At 40.9% G+C, this 23,838-nt stretch overlaps 2 protein-coding genes and 2 long non-coding RNA genes across 6 annotated transcripts; 3 read left to right on the top strand and 1 right to left on the bottom strand.

Annotated features, from left to right (window-relative positions):
- The first annotated feature begins 415 nt into the window (after positions 1 to 415).
- Positions 416 to 10,717, top strand: LOC116719728 (long-chain fatty acid transport protein 1-like). Of its 2 annotated transcripts, XM_032562371.1 has the most exons (14): positions 416 to 565; positions 663 to 835; positions 923 to 1,061; positions 1,148 to 1,403; positions 2,605 to 2,772; positions 3,257 to 3,326; positions 5,518 to 5,609; positions 7,050 to 7,159; positions 7,274 to 7,483; positions 8,266 to 8,392; positions 8,501 to 8,638; positions 9,962 to 10,126; positions 10,199 to 10,345; positions 10,436 to 10,717. In XM_032562371.1, the coding sequence occupies exons 1-14, from the start codon at positions 431 to 433 to the stop codon at positions 10,591 to 10,593; spliced, it is 2,088 nt and encodes a 695-aa protein (XP_032418262.1). In that variant the 5' UTR covers positions 416 to 430; the 3' UTR covers positions 10,594 to 10,717. The 2 variants fall into 2 exon arrangements, with proteins under 2 accessions (XP_032418262.1, XP_032418263.1); XM_032562372.1 differs by lacking the exon at positions 2,605 to 2,772.
- Positions 10,637 to 18,890, bottom strand: LOC116719730 (tripartite motif-containing protein 35-like). Of its 2 annotated transcripts, XM_032562374.1 has the most exons (7): positions 18,640 to 18,890; positions 14,865 to 14,960; positions 14,538 to 14,774; positions 14,421 to 14,443; positions 14,202 to 14,320; positions 13,907 to 14,109; positions 10,637 to 12,061 (listed from the first exon to the last, which is right to left on the bottom strand). In XM_032562374.1, the coding sequence occupies exons 1-7, from the start codon at positions 18,862 to 18,864 to the stop codon at positions 11,465 to 11,467; spliced, it is 1,500 nt and encodes a 499-aa protein (XP_032418265.1). In that variant the 5' UTR covers positions 18,865 to 18,890; the 3' UTR covers positions 10,637 to 11,464. The 2 variants fall into 2 exon arrangements, with proteins under 2 accessions (XP_032418265.1, XP_032418266.1); XM_032562375.1 differs by lacking the exon at positions 14,865 to 14,960.
- LOC116719732 (uncharacterized) lies at positions 11,660 to 14,423 on the top strand. Its single transcript, XR_004339258.1, has 2 exons — positions 11,660 to 11,770; positions 13,955 to 14,423. It is a non-coding gene; the product is annotated as an uncharacterized LOC116719732 (long non-coding RNA).
- LOC116719731 (uncharacterized) lies at positions 18,880 to 22,394 on the top strand. The gene is made up of 2 exons (XR_004339257.1): positions 18,880 to 20,903; positions 20,992 to 22,394. It is a non-coding gene; the product is annotated as an uncharacterized LOC116719731 (long non-coding RNA).
- Positions 22,395 to 23,838: the final 1,444 nt, after the last annotated feature.

The raw sequence follows: 23,838 nt of genomic DNA, 5'->3' as shown, positions 1-23,838 counted from the left end.
TTGAACTGTCTATATATAATGTGTAGTCCGGTATATTTATATATAAATAGTAATACAACATAAACTCTTGTATTTTTTCTCCACTAAGTTCAGACATTTTTAAAAACACGAATTAGCTTCACAAGATTAAATCATCGTGGGTTTCCGCTATAATCCCAAAACTGGACAAAAGCATACATACAGGTTCGAATACACTATTTGAGTCAATATTTCGTAGCAAATTGCTCCTAAACCACATGCTTTTTGTTTGTTTTCGAAGCCATCGCTGCGCCCCCGGCATTATTCTGACAAGACCCATAAAGTAAAGAAAAAATAGCTCCTTGTTCCTCGTACAGACACAGCTCGGTCTTGGCTCCGGGGCAGATGAGTAACACACCCCACTGTGACGCTGGAGCTATGAGTTGCAACCTGCTCTGCTCTCTGCTATGCGATGCTAATCAGGCACTTTATTTCTGACAGCCGCTCTGGAAACATCTGCTCCGAGCGGCTGCTGCTGCTCACCCTGCGCATTAATTACTTCTGGATCCGCCTTCCCAGTGGAGCCTTTTATAAAATCCCTGAACAGGTAAGTAAATCGTCTCTTTCTCTCCCTGTTTCTTTTGACCTATTTTTTTCCCTCATACTCCTTTTGAATCCTGTTTTTTTCCTTCTTCTTCTTGCAGACAATGAAGCTGCTGATTTGTGTCCTTGCGAGCTTGGTCTTCTTGGCTCCGCTGAGGCTCGTCTCCGTCCCCTGGCCGTCCGGCCTGATTGCAGGACTGGGCGTCCTTGTGGTCTGGATGGCGTCCTGGAAGTACATTCGTATTGCTGCATGCACCATCAAGAGAGACCTGATGTATGCAAGTAGTCTGTTGTGCACGTCTTACTCCTGTTCTTCCTGACATTCCATCGCTCCCTCCATTTTTTCCCCTCTTTTCAACAGGTGTCTGGCTGCTATTGTGAAAGTAAGACTTTCCATTAGCAGAAATGTGCGAAATAAAAGAACCATCCCTGCCTTGTTTGCTCAGAAGGTGCTGCAGCATCCAGACAAACCCGCCTTGATCTTTGAGGCTACAGGAGAAGTGAGGAAAAACATTTCGAAACTGGTGCAAAATAAAAAAAAAATCTGAATGAAACTTATTTACTTTCCCGTGCGTATTTCCTCCAGGTTTGGAGTTTTAAAGCCCTGCAGGAGCGATGCAATGCTGTGGCTCACTGGGCTCTGGCCCAGGGCTGGGCTGAGGGGGATGTGGTGGCCTTGTACATGGAGAGTCATCCGTTGGTGGTCTCTCTGTGGCTGGGGCTGGCCATGGTGGGTGTGGAGGCCGCGTTCATCAACCACAACCTTCGGCAGGAATCGCTGCTGCACTGCGTTGGAGTATCTGGAGCTCGGGCCGTGGTGTTTGGAGCCGAAATGACTGAAGGTGGGAGGCAAAGCGACACGCACCCGACACAAAGATGCAGTTACTTTGAGTTAAAAGGACACACACCTGGTGGGGGCAACACCTCAAACACACTTCTCCTTTGGCTTAATGGAAACATTAAAAGCAATCAAGGTATCAGGAAATGAACTGTGAACCATGAAGCCAATCAGTGAGCCAGAGATGAAAATGAGCAAAATATAGAAAAATTACCTTAAAACAAAAGCAAAAAGACTTTAAGAAGTTGTTGGCTAAAGCTGGTCAGAGTGTCATTAGAGTGGAAGGAGTCCAATATCGGACAACACAGTGAGGAAGAATCCATTACTCCAAAAACTAGCATACAGTTTGAAAATGCACTCATTGGAAAAAGACTCTATGTTTATTGGAAACGCATCCTTTTTTTTTTTTTTTGATTAATTGAAATTTAAACATTTGACCACAATGACCCCTAACCCATCCCAACAGTAAGGTATGGTGGTGGCAGGATCATGTTATGTGGGTTATATGCAGCAGAAGGAGCAGGTAACATGTGAAACATAGACGATATCATGAAGAAAGACTGTTGTGTGAAAGTACTGAAGCGAAATTTCAAAGGATCGTTCTTAAGAATACTTAAGAAGTGTAAGTTCGCTTCATTATTTGAAAAAAAACAATAAAAAAGTATCTAATATATCCTGGCAGTCTTAGTTCTTTCAGGAATCATTTTGGTTATTGAACCAACCTAAAATAGAAACGTCTCAGTCTGATTTAATGAAGGGAGGAGGCTTTGTGTCTGCATACAGAGAGCGTCTTAGATATCTGTTTTCAGCCGGACAGGAGCTTAATGCTGGAAGATGCTGATTAACGGCTACATCTTATTAAATTAGAATATGATCAAAAAGGTCATTAATTTGGCTCTAAAATGAGCCTCATTAGACTCACGCAGAGCAATAAATCTACAGGGTTTACTCCTATTGTTAGCCAAAATTAACATAACCAAACAACTGAAACGTGTCACCGTTCATAATTAACCCATATTATATATTAGTTTAATGTTATTAAAATGCATTAACTTTTCACTGAGATGCACCCGTATCAAAACGAACCGATTGCAGAAGATTTAATCCGAAATACAAGCTATAAATCTTTTCTGCACGCAATCTCTCGAGGACAAGTGTTGCCCTCTCCGCATTCCTATGCACGCCGCGCTCCGTTTTTCTTTCAGTGGTGTCAGAGGTGTCAGGATCTCTGCAGCCCGGCACGACTCTGTTCTGCACTGGCGATGAGGAGGATGAGGAGCAGCGCCGCAGCTTCCAAGCTCAGAGTCTAGAAGCCCTGCTGACCTGCTCGCCCACACACCCACCGTATTACAAGCTGAGGAAAGGCTTCAATGGTAACACTCTGCAGCTTGTGTTGCCCCAATGTGTGTGCGTAGCTGCAAAGTTATATCTCATGTTTTTAAAAATACTTTGATTGCACCACATTCTCTCAGCAGGTCTTTGCCTGCCAGATTGCTCTCTTTCTCTTGAGATTTAACGCGCAGACAACACAAAAACGCGCACGCAAACTTCACCGTCAGTCTCTTGTGCGATGTTGTAACACTTTAAATGTCACTAAAAGTAATATTTAAATAATCACTCTAGACTGGCAGCTTCCCAACTATTCAGTTCTGTTTCTGTCTTGTTTGTAGTATCGCATTCCTGAGTTACTCTTCATGTCTTTGCTTGCTCGGTCTGTCAGGGGAGAAAGAAACATGTTTGCCGCTAATGGGGGAATCTGAGTGCGTGTCATACAAGTAAAAGCTCTGCTGAACGTGACAACAGACACCGAAATCACTTTTTAACGTCTCTGCACATTGGGTTTCTGCTGGCTTGCAGACAGACTTTTCTACATTTACACGTCTGGAACAACTGGCATGCCGAAGGCAGCGGTGGTGGTGCACAGCCGGTGAGTTTATTTCATTCAATTTGATGAATTGGCACAATGTCGAATGTCAACATGTTGCTCAAAAACAGCCAAAAATGTTTTAGCTCCTAAATGTAGGTACAGCTGTTGAGCATTTTTATTTATTTTAGACCGTCTTGAGTTCTCTGCTGCTTTTCAACTAGAAAGCATTTATTGCTTAGCTCGACTACTGCGATGGGGTTACGTTGAGCTTTTCAAAACAAAAGCCTTTCTTTTATGACCTTTAAAACAATGAATTAGGATACGACCACAATGAATGGGTTCTATATGACTAATAGCCTGCAATCTTTACAGTATGGGGAGCCATTTTCACCCTCAGTCCTGACAAATAAAACTTGCCACAAATGCTACATGAGCAAATAATTAAAAAGGTAAATATCTACTGTAGGAATTTTGAAATACTGTTTTTTTCAAAGTAGTATCTATCCTATTGTTTATCCTACCCTAAAGACAAATATACATATATCTAAATATAACCTTCTGTTGTGAAATTCAGTGCTATTATTCAATGAGAAAAGAGGAATTAATACCAAAAACCTGTATTTGTTATTATTTAAAAATATTAGTTGGATCTTTAGTATTTTTAAGAGCCATTGTAAAAGGTGGAGTGTGGAGTAGATGTATGGAATGGCAAGGCAACTTTATTTATATAGCACCTTTCAGCCAAAGACAATTCAAAGTGCTTGTACAAAAAAATTAGAAACATAAAAAAAAACCAAGCAGATTAAAAATAAACAAAATTAACATTGAAATTTTGAATATAATGAATGAATAGAATAATAAAAAAAGTAAGAATAGGCAACGTCAAATAAGAAGGTTTTTAACCTTGTTTTAAATAAACTCCAGGTAGGGGCCTGCTTACAGTGAGCAGGAAGCTTATTCCAGAGTGTTGGAGCATTAAAACTAAAAGCTGCTTCACCATGTTTAGCTCTGACTCTCAGAATAGTTAGTAGTTTTGATTCTGATGATCTTAAAGGTCTGAGTGGTATACAGGGTTGAAGAAGATCAGAAATGTAGTCTGGGTTTCTATTATGAAGTGCTTTGTAAACTATTAAGGAGATTTTAAATTCTATTCTTTGAGCAACAGGCAGCCATGGAATGGACTGCACAACTAAACCAGCCTTAACTGAGCGCATTGATGACATTTCAAAATGAGTCCTATAGAGGCTCTACAAAATAAAAGCCTTCATATTTAACAACAATTTACTAAAGCACTGCTGGAGATAAATCAGCGATGAACCAATATGGACAGCAGTTGCCTTCATGTCTGTCACGTATTTAGAAACGGCTGATATGATTAACTCAGACAAAAACGTTAACGTACAGGTGACCTTTGACCCACACAAGATTGCATAACACACAGAGGGTCTTTCATGAAAAGACTGCATGACACAAGGAAACCAGTTTGCTGCTGGCAAATAGTTCACCAGTGGTAACTGAGGGAGCTGCAGAGTTGTAAAGCTCAGGTGGAAGATTTTCTTGACAGATGTGTGATCTACAAAGCTGAAGTCGTGAGATTTTCTATTTCGAGTTTGCAACTCAGCTTTTAGGAGCTGAACTGAACACTTGAAGACGTTTTCTGGTCAGATGAAACCAAAATTAGCATTTTTTAAAATTCAAGATGTAAAATAAAACATAAGGGGAGAAAAACTAACACTACACATCACCCAACAACCAAAAAGAGCTTTTGTTTAGTGATATGTGGAGTAGATGTGTGGAATGGATTGAATGAAGAGTTCAGAAAAAATACAAGTATAAACCAGCTTTAAAAAAACGTTTAAAAAGGAACTTGTTGGGAAATATGTTGTATAAGATGAGCGTTTCAAAGTCCATAAATGCCATTGATAATATAAAAAAATGTTTAAATAACTGTTCCTTGTTCCTTTTCGAACAGATAATATAAAATTGCATGTCAATTGGGCACGATAATGTGTTTTAATTTAATCTTTTTTTTTTCTTTCTTTTACTTTTGTCTGTTTGACATAAATAAATATCACAATACCCTGAAAACACCATCCCCATGTTCACACAAGGGAGTGGCGCCATCATGCTTGGGGAATGCTTTCTTCAGCGGTGGCTGAAATCCGATCAAAACCTCTGTGCCACCTTAACTTCACCAAACGTACTCAGAGTATCAAATGCTGATTGTCTCTTCTTCCTCTTGACTTGGCAGCTATTTCCGCATCGCTGCCTTCGGTTTTCATTCGTTTGGCTTGCGTCCCGATGACGTCCTCTACAACTGCCTCCCTCTCTATCACTCCGCAGGTAGGCCCTGTTTTTACTGAACACCCTTTTAGAAAAGTCTGCCATAAACCTATTTTATTTTGTTTAGGCTTTCTCTCCTTTTTGTTCCACTTACTCAAATTATCTACCTGCTTACAGCTTTCTTATTTCATTTCTTAGAGGAACTAAAAGTCTTTCTAAACCCCAGCCTGTTGTGTAAAATATATTTTTCCCCAAGGCAGCTCCTGTCTAAGTCTATAAAATATTTTTCCAAAAGTCTTGAGGATGACGCAGATGATTTTTTTGGCAAACGTCAGACAACACATTGCGTTCTTTTTCCTCTCGGCTGCCACTTTTGCCCAGTTCTATTTATTTTTGCTAAATCTTGAACTGACATTAACTGAGGAGACTGAGACGTGCAGCGCTTTAGATGTTTTCCTTGGACCTTTTGGATGAGTTGATCCACTCACTTCACTGCTGGAAAGGTTCGTCGTTTTCTCTGTTTACGGATAATGTCTTCTTTCTTTTTTTTTTTTTGAAGTTCGAAAGGACTCGAGTGCAGAGCTAAGCTGTTGTTAAATAAAGTCCTGTAACAATGGAAAACAGTGACATTACAGAGGAAATGCAGGGGAAAACAGTGACGGAAGATAGGCAGTGAAATGTAGGAATCCAGCAAGGAAACGGTGAAAAACCAGGAGCTTAACTACTGAGGCAGAGAGGTGGAAATTCAGGACCAGATGAACTAATCAGAGAAGATGGGGAGCAGCTGTAGAAAGGGGAAGGCAGGGAAACCGAGGGAGAGAAGCTAATTAACACTCAAGGAGCAAAACTAACGCCAAGTGCACACAGCAGGTGAATGCAACACAGATCAGACTTTTTTTCCCCATATCCGACTTTTTCACGACAAGCTGAACGTCTCAATTTTGATCTTTTCACCCTCGTTCCTCCAGCTTCTCCCCCCGAAAAAAAAAAATCTGTGCCACTTGTACATGTGGGACTAAGCTGAATATGAATCCAGTTGTTTTCAAAGCATCTGCAGTCTGAACGACCAGGTCGCATTTAATCCAACTTTTACATTATGCTGATTGTGTCACATTTAATTATTAGTATGAATGGCAGCGCAAAAAAAAAAATAAAAGAAAAATTTCAGCAAAAACTGAGCATCTAGATCTGCTGTGTGATCGCAGCCCAAGACTCAAAGGATCCACAAACTGAAAGGGACAAATCCCGACAATAAACTAAGAGGAATATATTAAAATGCACACAAAAGAATGAAGCCGTTTTTCAACACCTTTCTAACAATACCTGTGGTTCGTGACAAGTATTACATGTTTTTGATGATCTGAAACATTTAAGTGTGAGGAAAAGAAACTGATGAAAAGCTGGAGGAGGGCAAATACGTTTTTCAGAGCAAAGTATTAGAAAATAATCTCTTGGGTTTGGCTCTTTGGTTGTTTTTACTGTATGTGTTTGTTTGCACAGGGACCATCATGGGCGTGGGACAATGTTTGCTCTTTGGCTCGACAGTCGTAATCCGGAGAAAGTTCTCAGCCAGTCGCTTCTGGGATGACTGCGTCAAACACAACTGCACTGTGAGCTCACGCCGCCGCCGCAAGCCGGACGATCGATTTTCTTCAGGCACGTCTGTAAACAACTCTGCCAAATCTGCTGTGTAATTTGTCCCTCGTTTTGCATCAAAACCCCAGGTGATCCAGTATATCGGTGAGATCTGTCGCTACCTGTTGGCTCAGCCTGTCCGCCCATCCGAAGCTCATCACCGGGTCAGAGTTGCCATCGGCAACGGCCTCCGTCCCTCTGTGTGGGAGGAGTTTGTCCGCAGATTCAAGATCCAAAGAGTGGGCGAGTTCTACGGTGCGACCGAGTGCAACTGCAGCCTGATCAACATAGATGGAAAGGTGTGCTTTTACCACAACCCAACCTGGCCCAATCCAATAGGCCCACACCCAATTTGGACTTATTGTTTTAATTCTTTTTTTTTTACTGCTTTTGTTTTTAGATAGTTATTTTAGTAAGTTAGTTTTCTTTAACATCCACCTTGTCACTTCTTGAATCCGAATCAGCCTTTATTGTCATCATACCGAAAGAAGCACAATGAAATTTGTTTCAGTACAACCCATCCAAAGAGCAAAATTAGACAAAAGAACAACGTAAGTCATGGGCAGCTGGCTGAGGCTTCATGAGAGGCGCTGGGAGGCAGCGTGAGTCACGTTCAAATCATCCGGGATGTGAGCAGCTGCACAAACTGGGATTCCCACAATGAATTAGCTTAATGGAAACGCGGTAATTTCTAAAAATAAAACCAAACAAAAACACTAAAAAGTCTAACGTTTTTGCGCTAGAACTAGACGGTTTTTCAGCCGTATTGAGATTAGTGAATTTCACAGGAACAAACTTCTTCATTGTGTTCCTTATTTGATGGAAACACTTCCGTAGCGAAATTGTGTTTTTTTTTACATTAGCAGAACATCGACGAAGTTTTGCGCACATTTGCGATGGAGACACAGCTGTTGAAAAAATGTTGTTACAATCTGAATAACTTCTGCGTCCTACTTACTGTCTTTATTTCCTCAACTAGTTAAACCATCTACTCCTCTAGTTAGACTAATAAGATTAATAGATTAATAAGAAGCCTCGCTGAGCTTAAGGAATTCAGACGCGTCCCGTCTCACCCATCCAGGTGGGAGCTTGTGGTTTCAGCAGCCGGATCCTGCCCAACTTTTACCCCATCCGGCTGGTCAAGGTGAAAGAGGACGAGAAAGAGCTGCTCAGGGATTCGCAGGGACTCTGCATACCTTGTCTGCCTGGTAACACAACTCTCTCTCTCACACACACACACACGCACATAAACAAAAAAAAAAAGAAAAAGGTATCAAACAAGTTCCTAATGCGCACATCTGCCTTTGCCTCTGCAGGGGAGCCAGGTATGCTAGTGGGCCGCATCAGCGACAAGGATCCGCTCAGGCGGTTCGACGGCTACGCCGATCAGGACTCGACCAATCAGAAAATAGCTCACCATGTGTTCCAGATGGGAGACTCTGCTTACGTCTCAGGCATGTTGCATGCGGTCTGCGTGTCAGTCTCTGAATAATAATGATGTCACGTCTGGGGTCTGGTTTCCAGCCTTGCCCTGTTCAAACAAAGGCTCTCAGTGGAGGAGATGTTGCAGCGACTCGCTCGGAGGTGTAAAGTATAAAAATTAGACAAGAACAATTCGTCTGTGTTCTCCGATTACTGGTCAGCTCAAGATAAGGCAGGCTTCAGCTCCCTGTGACTGGAAGAACAGTACATGTTTAATAATAGATTCTCTCATGTTGTTTTTTTGTTCCCCCTAAGATTTGGATAACCTTCTAACAAAGAAATGAAAGCTTATAGTTTGTTGCAAGAGGCGCTGCAGTGGCAGCTTGAAAAGAGGAAAAAAATACAACAGAAACAAAATCTGACGCTGAACAATCTATAAAAATCTAAGTATTTAATTCTACTTCTTAGTTTGTCAAGAGTGCATGGTGCCATCTTGTCACTGTTTTCCGATTGGCTCATTATTGTAGTGAAAGATCCAATCATGAGCCATTTACCTCTAAGGCTTTTGGAATAAAAAAGAAAAAAAACAGACCCGATTCATCACAAAACCTTCCCTGTACTTACCCGTGGACATGATGTGCTTTCCCAAATCTCATCCTTTGTTCCATGTCCAAACCCACCTGTGGTGTTTGTAGCTTATTTTTAGACTCAGCTAACCAAACCACAGGGTTCCAGCTGGAGTCTGCAGCAAAGTTGAGCAAACTCCATCATCCCCTGCTATCATTATATGACAATGAATGTACTGAAATCAAAAGTTGGGCTTTTCTAAATTGTTGAGCCTGACAATAAAATATGATCCAATACCAACCAAATACAGTGTCCGTATGTATGATATCAATACTGATAACGATACTTTTTATTCAAGTTTTATATATAATCAAACTTTCTGACCTTTGAATTATTTTTGTTCCAAACTTGGACAGAATCTGGAGGAGGTTTATAGATATCTACAAAATACTTGAATAACTTATTTTTTACATGATTTGTGTACATTTTTCCTAAATAAAGTGGGGGAAAAAAAAAACATAATTTGAGAGCAAAGCGAAACAAAATCTTTTTTGAGGAAGTGCTAAGAAACCAATACAAAAATAAAATAAAATTTCAAGATGGAATCTGAAACTAAAGTATCGATAGTATCGATCCGATACTGAAACCGACATGGCATTGATATTTTGGATCAATCCACCCACTTTTACTCTGTTATTTCAGAAGGAAAATTATCTTTGATTTCTAATTCACGGATGAAATTCTTGATTCCTTTTTTTTTTCCATCGTTGTGTTTTTTTGTCCATCAGGCGACGTGCTGGTGATGGATGAATACGGCTACATGTATTTCAGGGACCGCAGCGGGGACACGTTCCGCTGGAAGGGGGAGAACGTTTCCACCACAGAGGTGGAGGGGGTCCTCAGCGGGTTGCTGGGACACACTGATGTAGCCGTCTATGGAGTGTCTGTTCCAGGTACGGATGAGATGGAAAAACACACAAACGAACCCAAACCTGAAAACTCAAGAGCCTCCTGTGTTTGTGCAGGCGTGGAGGGCAAAGCCGGCATGGCAGCCATCGCTCACACGGGAGCCGGTTTGGACCTTGATGAGTTTTTGAGTGCCGTACAAAAACACCTTCCCTCCTACGCGCGACCCGTCTTCCTGCGACTCATGCCATCTGTGGACACTACAGGTGAGGCCGCGATTCAAGGACTAAAACATGCTTTGAAAAGAGCTGAAATACAAACTTTTTTTTTTTTTTTTCCCCCATTCTTCCTGTCAGGCACATTTAAAATTCAAAAAACACGTCTGCAGAAGGAAAGCTTTAAGCCACAACGCACGGGGGAGGAGATCTATTTTCTGAACAGCCGGGCTGGACGCTACGAGGCTGTTGATGATGAACTGTGTAAAGCTATCGTTGAGGGCAAAGTTTCTCTCTGAGACAAGAGGACACCCATAGAGTCTGCTCTATATTTTATTACTATTTTTATTATTTTTTTTTAGAAAACTCCATTGTACGATGGAAACCTTGTTGATTTTTTAAATAAATGTTGTATATAAAATGTTTGAGAAACTTCTTGCATCTACAAGTCTTAAAATACATCAACTAAAAATCTTTAGATAGAAGGCACAAATAAACACTAGACACTCTGTAGGATAGTTGTGTTAAAACTGTACATACAATACTATAAAGCTTAACTTCTGAAAGCAAAACTCCAGCTGTGAGTTGCATTAGCTTTTGAAACACTTAAATACAATTAACCAGATAGTATGTTGTACTTGCAATTTACTATAAAAAAGAAAACCTAGACTATGTTTTAATTTTGTTTGTGTAAAAATAGAATTTTGCAACAGTAAAAATACATAACACATTGACGGACGTGAAAAAGCAACCCATCCGCTGTCCCGACAACCTGCATTTCATTTGGTAGTTTTACTGCAGAACAAAAAGTCTAATTATATTTGCACAATGTAAAATATTGCACCTGATCTTAAATTTTTTTTTTTATTACATTTGTCTAACTCTTTTTTTTTTTCTTTTATTTGTCACACTGTTTGCACTTAATTAGATTTATTTAAAGTTTCCACAGTGAGTGATGGTAAGGTAAGGTACATTTTATTTCTATAGCACATTTTCAGCAACAAGACAATTCAAAGTGCTTTACATGAATTAGAGGAAATGCAAACAAAAAGTACTCCATAATTTATAAACTAGTAGGGGTTTCTCTGGATTCTTGTTCTGATAAACTAGATTAAAGGTATAAAACTACCATGTTTGTTCTCCATTATTAATAATAAAGTTATTGTTAAACTAGCTGTTGTTGCTCAGGGCTTTGTTCAGTGAAACATGGTAGCTCACGTTAAACCTGCTCTTTCTGCTCTGCTTCTTAATATCTCTGGTGTTTGGCGTCTTCTCCTTTCCTTCAGGTTTTCCTGGTTCCTCCCTTTTTGCACAACATAATTCGACCGACTTCCTGTCGGTCTCTCTCGCTGTCTTTGCTGCAGCGCCTTTCTCCGTGGGAGAGTTGCCTTTTGCGGGCCGATCCTCCGAGTCCACGCTGATCTTCACTCTCTGTTCCAACACTGCAACACCTCCACCTGCAGACGACGACTCAAAGTAAGGATAGACTGCTCCCGTGAAGCAATGCGTGAAGGTAAAAAGAGGCGCGTCCGTGTCAGCATCTACGAATGTCACCGTCCCTCCTTCGAGGTCCAGTTTTACTCGGACTCTGTTGAGGTGGCGTGAGCTGCCGACGTCGAGGGTTTGAGTGGGAGTCGTGAGAGCTAGGTACTCGCCATCCTTGAGCCTGATGCACCAGAGTCCGGCTTCTGGAGATGCTTCACATGTGGTGGTTTTCAGCGCTGACAGAGCAGCTACACCCACTGTCCATCTGTCGGTCTCCCCAACCTGAGCGACGAAAGATAAACCTTTAACCTAAAATTTCGCGAAAGAATTGTTATTTCTTGCTGCACGTGAGGTCATCTAAATGTTAACACTTCACTTATTAGTACCAAGTCTTTATTTTCTGGACTTTCTCAATTGGTAAAATGTGCTCCAGCTTCGGGGCAGGAGTGCCGCAGGGTCGAATGCTGAAGCCCCTGCTCTTTGCACTTTGCAACCATGGCTGTATTCCCATCAAAACCCTAAAATAAATAGTGTTTAATTTAGGGTTAGCAAAGTTTGCATCGTTTCCAAAATTTCACGTAACGGTTTGGTTCAGAACCTGGCAGTGAAATGTTTATCCTGCTTTTGAACACCAAATGGAGATCTTAGGACCGCAAGGAAGTCCTATCTCATTTTAGCAAATGTCAAAACAGGAGCAGTGGAGTGTTGCATTTTGAGAGTTACAGTTGCGTACCCACCTCTTCCGTGCTAGCAACACATTAAAAGTTTACAAAATACATAATTTAAGTTTTTAGACTAGCTAACTTCCCTCAGAATCTGTTAATCAGTTTCTATAGATGTCCTCCTGACAAACAGCCTGGTGGCTTAATATTCCAGCTGCACCAAAGACTCCACAAAGCTTCTCCAGCTTCTGATAAAATCAGGAAAAGGAAATGATCAGAATGGAGTTACCATGAGGCGAACAGCAACACAGGATGCGCGGGGAAAATATTATCAAAGACGTTTTTCTAAAACAAGATAAAACCTGTTCCAGCTCCTCCTATCAGGGCCGATGTTACAGAACAGTTATGTTCCTACAAAAACAACTTTTCCTGAACTCCCATGAATTTATTCGACACCGACGCTCCTTCCTGCTGAGTACATGAACCGTGCGTGTAAAAACACTGCATGTTTAGTCAAAATTTGCTGCGGATACCTTATCTGGGTTTGCATTTGCTGTCTTTAAGCATACTGCGCAACATGTGGTTGTGGTGAAAGAAGTGAACAGAAAAAGACTGAAAAATCATCCAATGTCGAAAGGAAAACTTTTAAAAACTACTGATCAATTAGAAGCTGTTTAAAAATGTAAACGTACAACACAACAACTGTACAAATTAAGTACAGAAACACACAATTTCACCTTCATGACCTTATCACCCGAGTCATTTTTTGCCAAAAGGGATTTAAAATTTTTTTAGCAAATGCTTTTATGGTATTATTTTAGGAAGGTGACCACATGCCTCGTAGTGAAAATGTGACCTTTTACATATACCTGAGTGAAGCTGGCCTCCCCTCGCTTTCTCCAAATCAGACAAAACTGGTGTCAAACGTTTGTGCAGGACAAATGTTCATTTGTGCCGCTATCATTTTAAAGATATTAAGAAAAGTTTCCAGAGGTTAAAGGTCACCCAGCCCACCCACCTTCTTCAAACCAGACAAATTTGGTGCCAATTGACTCGACTATGTTTGTGCTGCTTTGGCTTTGAAGATATTAATGAAAGTTGAAAGGTTAAAAGGTCAACCAGCCTTTCGAGCTTTTACAAAATCAAAATGACCTGTAAAATTTCATTCACATCTTCAAAGCCAAAGCAGCACAAACAAAACCTTTTGCGGCACAAACCAGGACAAACGTAGTCGAGTTGATTGACACCAATTTTATCTGATCTGAATAAAGTGGGGGGGGGAGGGGGGTGATGGTTGACCTTTCATGACCTCTGGGAACGTTTCTTGATATCTTTAAAATGATAGCCGCACAAACGAACATTTTTGCTGCACAAACATTTGAGACCGGTTTTGTCTGATTTGAAGAATCACTCAGCTTCACTCGGGTCATACATGTATGTACTGTAGGTTACAGTATGTAGATACCTCCGTGTCCCAGCAGTGCACCCCGGTGCTAAAGCCCTCTCTTGCCAGGATGCCGGGATGAGGGTGGAGGCGTTCAGACTCGGCCTCGTTTACGAGCCGCTCTGCGCTCCGCCAGGGTCCAGCGGTGACATGGAAACGGCTCAGCTCTGAAGACGACGCCCTCACAGCCCGGCCTGCTGTTCTGGGATCCAGAGTCACCGGAGCTGGAAGACGTCGGGTATTTAATGGACATCAAAGCGGGAAAACCGAGCTGACTGTGGTTAAAGTGCACGCGCATGCGTGGGAGGACACTAACAATAGGGGGCGATTTGTTTCATCTTCTCCCAAACGGCGTATCGGAGGTTGCCTAAGTGTTTTGCCACGTTGATTAAAGGCCTGTGGATCCTCTCCGGCTTGGTGTTAGCGCACTCTGTGCTACAGTGAGTAAACATGGACAGAAAATCAAATGATTGTGATTTTTTCATTTTTTATTTTTGCTTTGTATGGATCAACAAAATATGATAAATCCTCATACCTACTCATTGTATCTTGGTATTCCTGTGAAAAATAATTGATTTGAGAGAAACTCCTTTTTAAATTTTGGTAATTTTTTAACTGTTGGAAAAAAAATAACACAATTTGATGATGTAACCTGTAAGTATTCGGATCCTTCTCCCCCGGCGTGGAGCTCCCGTTCAGTCAGCCGGATCTTGTCCTCCAGGGATGTTATCACCTGGTTTAGCCGTTTTCCCCTCTCTGCAGCCTTCCTGCTCTTCTCCTCCTTCTCCTCCATCAGCGCATGAAGTCTGGCTGCTTCCTCCTCTCTCAAAAACCGATGAAGTTTCTCAAACTCTTCCTTCATGATCTCCTCTGTGAGATGGGAATCAGTCTTTAAAAAGATTTAAAAAGTAAAGCTTATTTACACACGCAGACGGGTGAAGGAATATGTTGTTTTGGTTCTTTTGACTGTTAGATGCACCTGGTTGCACTTGGATGCCGTTCTGCAGGCCTGGATTACGTCCTCGAAGTTTTTAATCTTCACGTCTAACCTGGTTAGTGATGTTTTAAGCTCCTCCTAGTGTTGGAAGGGAGAATAACTTTAAAACCAGGCTTTATGGAGCAGAATACATACAATTAACTTGTTTAGGAAATAATTCAAATTCAATTTCTGACTTTGCATTTGATTACTTTATAAACAAAATCTAACATTTTAAAGCAAATATACATATATATAAATTATATACCATTACAAGACACTTCCCACCAAATTAAATCAAATCTGTTTCATGGTCAATGATTCAGACCTGATTTCTAGAAAAAATTATGTGCAATAGATAACTAAAACTTGATCAGCTTTGTTGATTAAAAAAATAACTTTTTTTAATATGTCTTTTTCTCCATACACAAAAACAAAGAGAGGTCAAAGCGCAACAACAAACAACTGAGACAAAAAGTTACGGCTATCCAAAGTTAAAATACGAACTAGCCACCTAATATGAACTTACTTTTTATTTTATTTACTGAGCTGCTTCAACCATAGACTGTATGAAATTGGTTTTGAATATTCCTTTTTTAATGTTTTTAATCCTCAAGATTGACATCTTAATATCTGAAGTTTAATACCTCTTATATTAAATCCCAAAGACGTAATCATATAGCTGTGTTCCCAGGCTACACATATAAAGTATGACTTATGAAATGAGTTATAATTTTCCTGGACAACAGTTAGCTGGATCATTTTATTAAAATAACTGTCTGGCTCACCACATACAGCAATAATACACTGTTCTGAGCTGGCATTAGCTCTTTTTGGTTTTAATAGGACTCATTGATAATTTAGGGTTATAACATTTTCCAGACAAGCAAATGTGGACAAATCTTACAGAAAGATTAGCTGTTGTGCTTCATAAACTCATCATTTTGTTTTAAATGGCACAATTATGACTCATTAGTGTTTTATCAGACTTAACCTACACGGCTGTTGGTTGAGTCTCGGTTGATCCAGCCCTAAAAATAAGGTGCAGACTGGATGTGAATGGACAGATGAATTACCAGATCCAGATCAGAAGAAATTCTGCTGTAAACCTTTAAAAAAACACATGTGCTATAAAATATGATTTCAGAGTAGAGTGATTATTTAAACTATTTGTGAATGAATGTAATAAAACGGGAACAGAATCCAAAGAAATCTACATGTCAGGCTACGTTACGTCTTTTGCTCAAACAATCCAAAATCACATTTCTGGTTTTGGTGAAAACATGTCACTGCGGATGAATCCGAAGGTTAAAGTTTCTCAGGTAATTCAATATGAATTTTAATAGTAGTCTTTAATGAAAAGTCTGTTTTTGTACAAGACACGTTGATGAAAGTGTATTATGGCTCAATTCATTCGGCCTTTAATGTGATGTTGATACTCTGCAGGCAGGAAAATATCTCTAAGATGTTTGGCCAACCACACCGCAGACAAAAGAACATGCTAATAAAATTTCCAATGAAGAGTGAAAGTCAAGACGACCCAAAAGTATTAAAAGTAACCACTTTAGCAACTATAAAAACCTCCCTCACACTGGCAGACGTTAATCTCTGCAAGCTCACTAAGCAACATGTCGGAGCTGCAAGGAGAAATTCACTAATCTAAGCACTAAATTATATAAAAAATAACATTTCTGATTATTTACAGTGGATCCCAGAGATACGCTCAAAGATGAAATGATGAGATGGTGATGAAATCCTCGTGGAGCCAAATGTTTTAGCAAAGACAACCACTTAGATTACCGGGTAAGCATAATTTGTGAAGATTCTCTCTTAGTAAATCAGGACCATATTAAATTTAAACAAGGCAGCATCTGTTTGGAAGAGAAAATGCATATTTACCAGAAACTTTATGGAGGCCTGTAAAGAATCCTCCTTGTTTACACATCTGCCGGATGTGGCTTCAGGAAGCAGGCGGAGGAAAAAGTACACAACACTTGGAGAGGGCCTCAAGATGGGGCGGGGGAACAGACAGATCATGCAAGACTCTGCGCTTCTGGCAATTCATGACGACTTTTGCGAATGTTTGGTTTGGCTTTCTGGCATCATGGCTGCTGTGACTTGGGATACCAGTGCTCAGACATTATGGTTGGCAGTCAGCTGGTGTCCATGAGGGGAAAAGTCAATTCATGCCAGCTGCTCTGTTTCTCAGCACTTGGTGATCTGTTTTATTGCTTTCTGGGAAAAAGTCAGGTCTGTTTCCATTTTAATTTAATATATATTTTTTTAACTTTTGGAATATTGTCAAAGTAAAGGTGTAAGATAAAGATCGACACTGGAAACAGTCTAGAATAAATACAGTGCCAGTCACAGTCAATGTCATGTCGAGGGAAGAAAAACCCATAAGATGAACTCATCTTTTATTTCAGCAGCCTAATCTCAAGATTTAAAAAAAACAACATTTTCAAGTAACTTTCATTAATAGCAGTTGAGCTTTTTGTTTTCCTGAGGTATAAATATCAATTAACAGTATAGTTAGGCTTCAACAAGGACACAAGAGCATGCAATAAATCAGCAAGAAAATAGCTTGTCATCTAAACTTCCTCATATACACAATCAGAGCAAATTGCCGTGTCGTGTTTTCCCCAGTGTGTTGAGGAAGCACGCCCTGCTTGCAGTGAAGAATTGCCAGACATTTTCTTTACGTAGCACTGCACTGCATTTTAGTCCCAGAATCTTTTCGGCGGCAGAGGGACGGGCTTGCCCAGGACTTGAGTCAAGTGAGAACCGCCACTGTTTTAAGCACTCTGTGTCTGTGCTGCCCAATCACAGGAGCTCATTCAGTGCAGAACCGAACGCCACAGGAAATCATTCCCATGTGTGGCGATTGAAATGATGAGTCCACCCTTTAACCACAACAAACAGACCACTTTAACACCATATACTGATTCAGATGTGTGCATCCTTTTATGTTTTTTATATTGATACATATGTATATATATACACACCATTTTTTTTAGACATTCTTTTTTCTGTTTTCGATTTCTCTGATGTGCAGTTTAACTAAGCAATTGTATCATATCAGCTTGGCCGTCGCTTTCCCACGCAATTCAGCACGATTCAAATCTCACTTCACTGCTCCGTCTGAGTTTTCTCCCACTGAAGTGGATTTCTCTAGCAGAATTTTTACCGGGCCAATCGGCGAACAGAAGGAGAAGTTGTGAACGATGATGTCAATTTTCTATGCAGTTTTACAATTGTAGCCTGCCTGCAGTTTTAGCAATGACAGCAGAAGAAGTGACCCAAGCTTTGCAGACCGTGTTGGCCACACTTTCAAACATTTAGTTAGCATTAACAGCCGCCTCCGTTCGGCTCGGCACTTCTCTCTTCGCATTGGAAGATGGCTATTTGCAGCGCAGGCAAGTTCCTATAAGCTTCATAGCATCATACGTCATGGACAAACTGGCGATTGGGTAAAATTCAACACCTCAACCCAGTCCAAGCCTCCAAAAAGAAATAATTTCTCAACAGCGGAGAGTCCAGACCAGCTGTATGAAGCAAAGCCTAGAACAAGGATTTGGTTTTTACAAGGCTAGTATCATCCTGATTAGGGTGGGAAGCCTGAATGTTTAAATGTTTCTGACTATTTAAACTTCCATCTCTATGTCAACACCTTGTTTCTATTCCTAAAAGATTTACAATGCTTTTTCGTAAACATACAACTAAGAGTATCAAAGGTCAAGGTAAAATGTACAAGCAGCACCAAATTCCAGATTCCTACCTTGCAGTCGATCGCGGCCTCCTCTGAAAGGTACACCCTGTGGCGTGCGTGGCTGTCAGCTGCACAGTGTTTACATAAGGGCTCCAACTCATCCAGACAGAACAAGGACAGGTACTCCTCGTGTTCCTCGCAACATTCTGCAGACGCAAGCGAAGAGGGAAAAACAGCGTCTGCCTCTGATCCGGGCAGGGGCGAAGAAGAAGAAGAGGAGGCCCGGCCACTCATGGCTGTTCTGACAGATATGAAGACAGTTTAGTTTGTCAGAATGAAGCGGCGAGGGGGAAGCTGGGAACTGGAGAATGGCAAATGGGAGGCGCACTCAAGCGTCCTGGTGTCAGGATTCCACGGTGGTCGGTTGGCATGCATCTGTTTAGAAGAAGTGAAGCTGAATAACAGAATATCTGCTTTCAGTCTTCTCATCTGACGGGTCTCTACCAGCGAAGGTCTGTCTTCTTTAAAGCTGTGATTCATAGATGTTCACATTCCTAATTAAGACTTAGCTCGTCCCTTTTTGCGCCAACTGTGTGTCATAGTAAAAGAAAAATAAACAGGTCTGAGTTATCCATTCTCCACCAGGTTGTAAAATTACTTAAAGTGTACAAACCACATGACTAAAGATCGATGTGTAATTATTCCCTAAGCAAAGACAAACTGGAAAAAGTTTAATTGTAATTCTCGCTATTACGATTCAAAGTGCGTCCTCCTTTTCCGTGACTGTTAATCAGAATCTAAGTTCGCTTTTCACGGAGGTCGGCTGGTCATAAAGTTCTGCTGGTTGACATGTAACTCCTCTGTATGGATCCAGTTTCGTTGGCCTTTAACACTCTGAGCTGCTCAGATCCTGAACTCATGATGCAGATCAGTTTCATGTGACTCATATTTCTTTGCTCGTATGCATCAACCTTTAACCAGTTTCAGGTGAAATGCAGGAAATGATTGGGGGCAAAAATGGTGTCGCATCTTTTTATTTTCTACAATATATATATTTTTTTATCAGAACAGAAGCATGTTTAAAGACACATTACAATTAACACACATTACAAGTGACCATAAAGCCACCCTTGAAAATGTGTCAAAATAATAATACACTATCTAACTTATTAGATGGCGAGTAGATAAAATATATATGTTTTTTTATTTGATTTTTAAAGATATTTCTTGTAAAATGTGTGAAACCTCAGACCTTGTGGGGGAACATTGAGTCCAGTCATGCCTTTGAAGTCGACTTCAAAGGCATGAAGTTATTTTAATTTTACTTATAGAGCACATCTCATGCCATAAACATAAACTCACTATGTTTAAAAGGAAATGTACATATTAAGGCAAGCAATGACGATAACATATCAAGCACATCTTTGAAATATGTATGCCCGTTTTGATGCTGAAAGCTGCAGATCGTCTGTATTTTTGTCCCTCTTGCGACGTCATCGACTCACTGAAATAAAGCAGAATGAGCTGGTCTGTCTTCAGTGCGGTTTTCAAGAGGTTTTGTATTTTGTAAAATCGTGCAGGAAAAATTCATGCTTCATTGTCCCACTATGCACTGTCCACATGTCAATGAGGGAATTTAAAACTATGCGGTAACAGATTCAAGAGCAAAGCAGATGATTTGGAGAAGTTCTAAAATAATTTTCATCTTGGAAACTTCAGCTTTCGTCTCCTTTGACGTCACGCTTACCAGTTGAACAAATCAGATTCTTTGTGTTCTGAATTTTTGACCCACTGATTTTTAACAGAGCGTGTTACAGACATCCTGGGTAATCTGATTCCTCTCTGTAAGCATCATTACTGCTCTCATCTGCTGAAACATTTGAGGAGGAAACGCACAGAGCCCTCTGAGCCCTGCCCTCTCATTCAGCATGCCGTGACTCACTTCCTTCCTGGGTTTCTCAAATCAGAAACATATCCCTACGGCGCATAAAACTCAACAATGGCACTGGTTCAGGACGTCCCGGCTGACGGGATTATCATGGAGGAGACTTTGCCTCAGTGTGTGGATGGGATCTTCTCATATTGCCACCTGCAGGTCAGCAGCGATTTTGCAGTGGGAAGTCGTAACGCCAGAGAGGTAAAGACTGGATCTGCATTTGGTTCTTCCACTGAAGCTTCATCCAGTGTCTTCAACGTTTCAACTTTGAACACATCAGGTGTTTAAAGGTGGATGGAGCTGTAAGACTCACCTTTTGTCCTTCCTGGCTGCCATGTCTGCACCTCCGTACCTGAGCATTGTGCGTTAGTGTGTGACATGAGCCAGCACATTACAGGTGAGGGCCTTCAAAACAGATAAATGTGCACAGATTTATTATTTTAACCGCCTAGTATGATTTTTGTGTGTGTGTGTGTGTGTTTCAGGTAAGTCAGAGGACAGACTGGCTTGTTGGGACTACAGAGTTTCCTGTCTTAAGCATGCTTACAGTAACCCAGCGTGTCTGTCTGGCTACCGGCTCTTGTGAAGAACAGACCTGCTGGGCAAACATACTGCAAACACGACATCAAAGCTCCGGTATGGGCGGATCCCTCATCCCTGCTCCCAAATCTGATCCGGAAAACATTTTAGATTCATCTCATTTATCCCCCTTGTGTCTTGCCTGGTGCGGTTCAGCGCTCTGGTGTGAAAGCTCACCAGGGTCCAAGGCTTTCTTGGATGCTGTGCTTGCCCTGGAAAAGCTCGGAGGACGATTTCAAACTGAAGCATATCCAGTTAGTTGTGAAGAGGAGGCGAGCTCTTATCAGAAACGGAGATATTTTATATTTTGGGATGTTTGCTCCCTTTTCTTGGCAGAGTTGTTGTAGTTCATCCAGTTGGCTTCCTGGTGCTGATCTGGCTTTCGGCAGAAATCATAAAAGCAAGAAAATAAGTTATCTTGCTTTATCCTTCCCAAAACGAGCTTGGTGTGTGTTTTGGATTCATTTAACTACTGAATAACCCTGTGTTGTCTAAGTTTCAGCCTCTTATAGCTGTTGTTCTCAGCTAAAGTGGGAGAATCGGGAGTTAGACTATTGATCTAACTCAACTGCATGAAGTCAACTGTCATGCAGCTTTTTTGGTTGAACATCTTACTTTGACTCTTCAAAACGTTTTTCAGTTTTTCAATTTTTGCCTTGTCTGACTATAGCACACATCAGTAAAGCTTAAAAGTTTAGAGTTTGAAGAAGAGACTTCTTTCTTTGCCTCACCTTACTCTGGAAACAGACGCTGGTGTTTCAGCATCCTCCAGTTCATGTCGTGCTTGGGCGGACATTTTTTTCTTCCCCCCTTTCTACCAAATTGGTCTTTAGACAGAGCCAGCTACCAGCTGGTTCTAGTCCTGGGTTTGGGTAAACACAGGAAAAAACCTGCATTGTGACCTTTCAAACCAACTTTCTTTCATCCAAAGGAACATAGTCTGAGTTGAAACGTCTGGCTTTCTAGCTGGAGAAAGATTGGAACCATGATTAAGAGCAGACTTTGGAATCAGTCTAACATTAATCTTCAGCAATGGCTTCCGACATCAAACCTACTGAAGTTTGTAAACTGTGTGTAAAAGATTTGGAGGGAACCAAATCGAAGTTCACCAAATCTGCCTGTAGACAGACCCGGTATCCATCTACAATTATACCAAAAACTCATTGATAATCTTTACAGATTAAGTCATAATCTGTAAAGATTATGACGGAGGTACAACTCCCTAAAGGGTGTCAGGTTGGGGATATTTGTGCCTGTATTCAGTGGTGTAAAGGAAATGACAAATTTACAATAAAGTATTCTCACTTTTTTTTGTTTGCTAAATCTAAATGTTGAAAAACATTTCTGTTTTCTAAAAATAGAAAATCTTACGAAATGTTTTTGTGCCATTTCTAGTGCAAATATCTTAGTACGGTTGAAATAAGACAAAACTAACAGACAAATACATTTTCAACAAGATATAGGATTTTGTTTTAAGTCACTAATTCCTTAATATTGATGAAAAAGTACTAGTTCCACTGGCAGATTTTTTTTTTATTTTTTAAATGGGAAAAATTTCTTGTTACAATTGAAGAAACCTGCCAGTGGAGAACTTTATATCAATATTCAACAATTATTAACTTGAAACAAGCTCCTACACTAAAATGTTACTTGTCAGTTATTTTTGGATTATTTCAAGCGTACTAAGATAACGGCACTAGAAACAGAGACAAATACACTTGGTAAGATTTTGCGTTTTTTAAATGCATGCTCCCTTTTAGGCCAGTTGGCTCTTGAGCTTTTTGTGCCTGTGTGTGATTTTTATTTAATTCCACTTGTCAAATCCCTTTAATGCACTCAAGGGACACAAAGGTGCTGGTGGGAATCGTGATGGAGGACCTTGAATCCTACCTGAGGGAGACGGTACTCCCCAGGAGTTGTGCATGTCGCAGCAGGAGAAGGAAAACATGGATCAAAGCTAGATGCTCTGAAAAACAACATGATAAGCAACGCGTTTTAGGCAGATGAATTACGCGACGCTTTCTTGTGTGATTCAGTTGCTGTCTGAGGTCTACAAGGCAGTAAAATGTCGGGTGTAGGCAGCCGTGTTGGGTCTGAAGGAGGAGTTTTACCATCTGAGCGTGGAGAAACGTGTCTCTGCTGGACTCCATCATGTGGGCCTGCTGCAGGACCAGTTGGCTCACATGATCACGGGTGAGTTTGACTGAACAGGCAGACGTCATCGTAACAGAGGCCTCCTCACCGCCATGCTTTGTTCTTTGTTCGCAAGAGGACACGTGTGGGCAACTGTTACAGTGCCTTCAGCACCACTCGGTCGCACTCTGCAAGAAGTTGCCCCACCCATCTGTGTTGGATTTGCGTCTGTCTGGGAGCTCTTTCTGGAGACATCATACCTGTGGCATCTGCAAACACACCAGAGAGAGACGTTAAAAAGGAGGTAATCTGGAAATCTTTTGCATCTTTCGTATTTAAGACGATACATTCAGGGGTCTCAAACTCCAGTCCTCGAGGGCCGCAGTCCTGCAACTTTTAGATGTGCCTCTGCTGCACCACCTGAACAGAATAATTAGGTCATTAAGGCTCTGGAGAACTGATCTAAACAAGGAGGAGGTAATTAAGCCATTTCATTCCAGTGTTTTGTACCTGTGGCACATCTAAAAACTGTAGGTCTGTGGCCCAAGAGGACTGGAGTTTGAGACCCCTGAGCTAAATAGACCCACACTGATCATCCAACCCAGAAGGGTTTCTAACCC

Source organism: Xiphophorus hellerii, chromosome 5 (assembly GCF_003331165.1).
Source record: "Xiphophorus hellerii strain 12219 chromosome 5, Xiphophorus_hellerii-4.1, whole genome shotgun sequence".
NCBI lineage: Eukaryota > Metazoa > Chordata > Actinopteri > Cyprinodontiformes > Poeciliidae > Xiphophorus > Xiphophorus hellerii.
This window is presented reverse-complemented; position numbering and strand designations above follow the sequence as displayed.

Coding starts and splice junctions, on each gene's coding strand:
- LOC116719728 (XM_032562371.1), top strand. CDS start 431: ATGCTAATCAGGCACTTTATTTCTGACAGCCGCTCTGGAAACATCTGC. Junction 1,062..1,147: donor TCTTTGAGGCTACAGGAGAA/GTGAGGAAAAAC, acceptor TATTTCCTCCAG/GTTTGGAGTTTTAAAGCCCT. Junction 7,484..8,265: donor TGATCAACATAGATGGAAAG/GTGTGCTTTTAC, acceptor TCACCCATCCAG/GTGGGAGCTTGTGGTTTCAG.
- LOC116719730 (XM_032562374.1), bottom strand. CDS start 18,864: ATGAGTGGCCGGGCCTCCTCTTCTTCTTCTTCGCCCCTGCCCGGATCA. Junction 14,321..14,420: donor TACCAAGATACAATGAGTAG/GTATGAGGATTT, acceptor TACTCACTGTAG/CACAGAGTGCGCTAACACCA. Junction 14,110..14,201: donor GAAACAAATCGCCCCCTATT/GTTAGTGTCCTC, acceptor GACGTCTTCCAG/CTCCGGTGACTCTGGATCCC.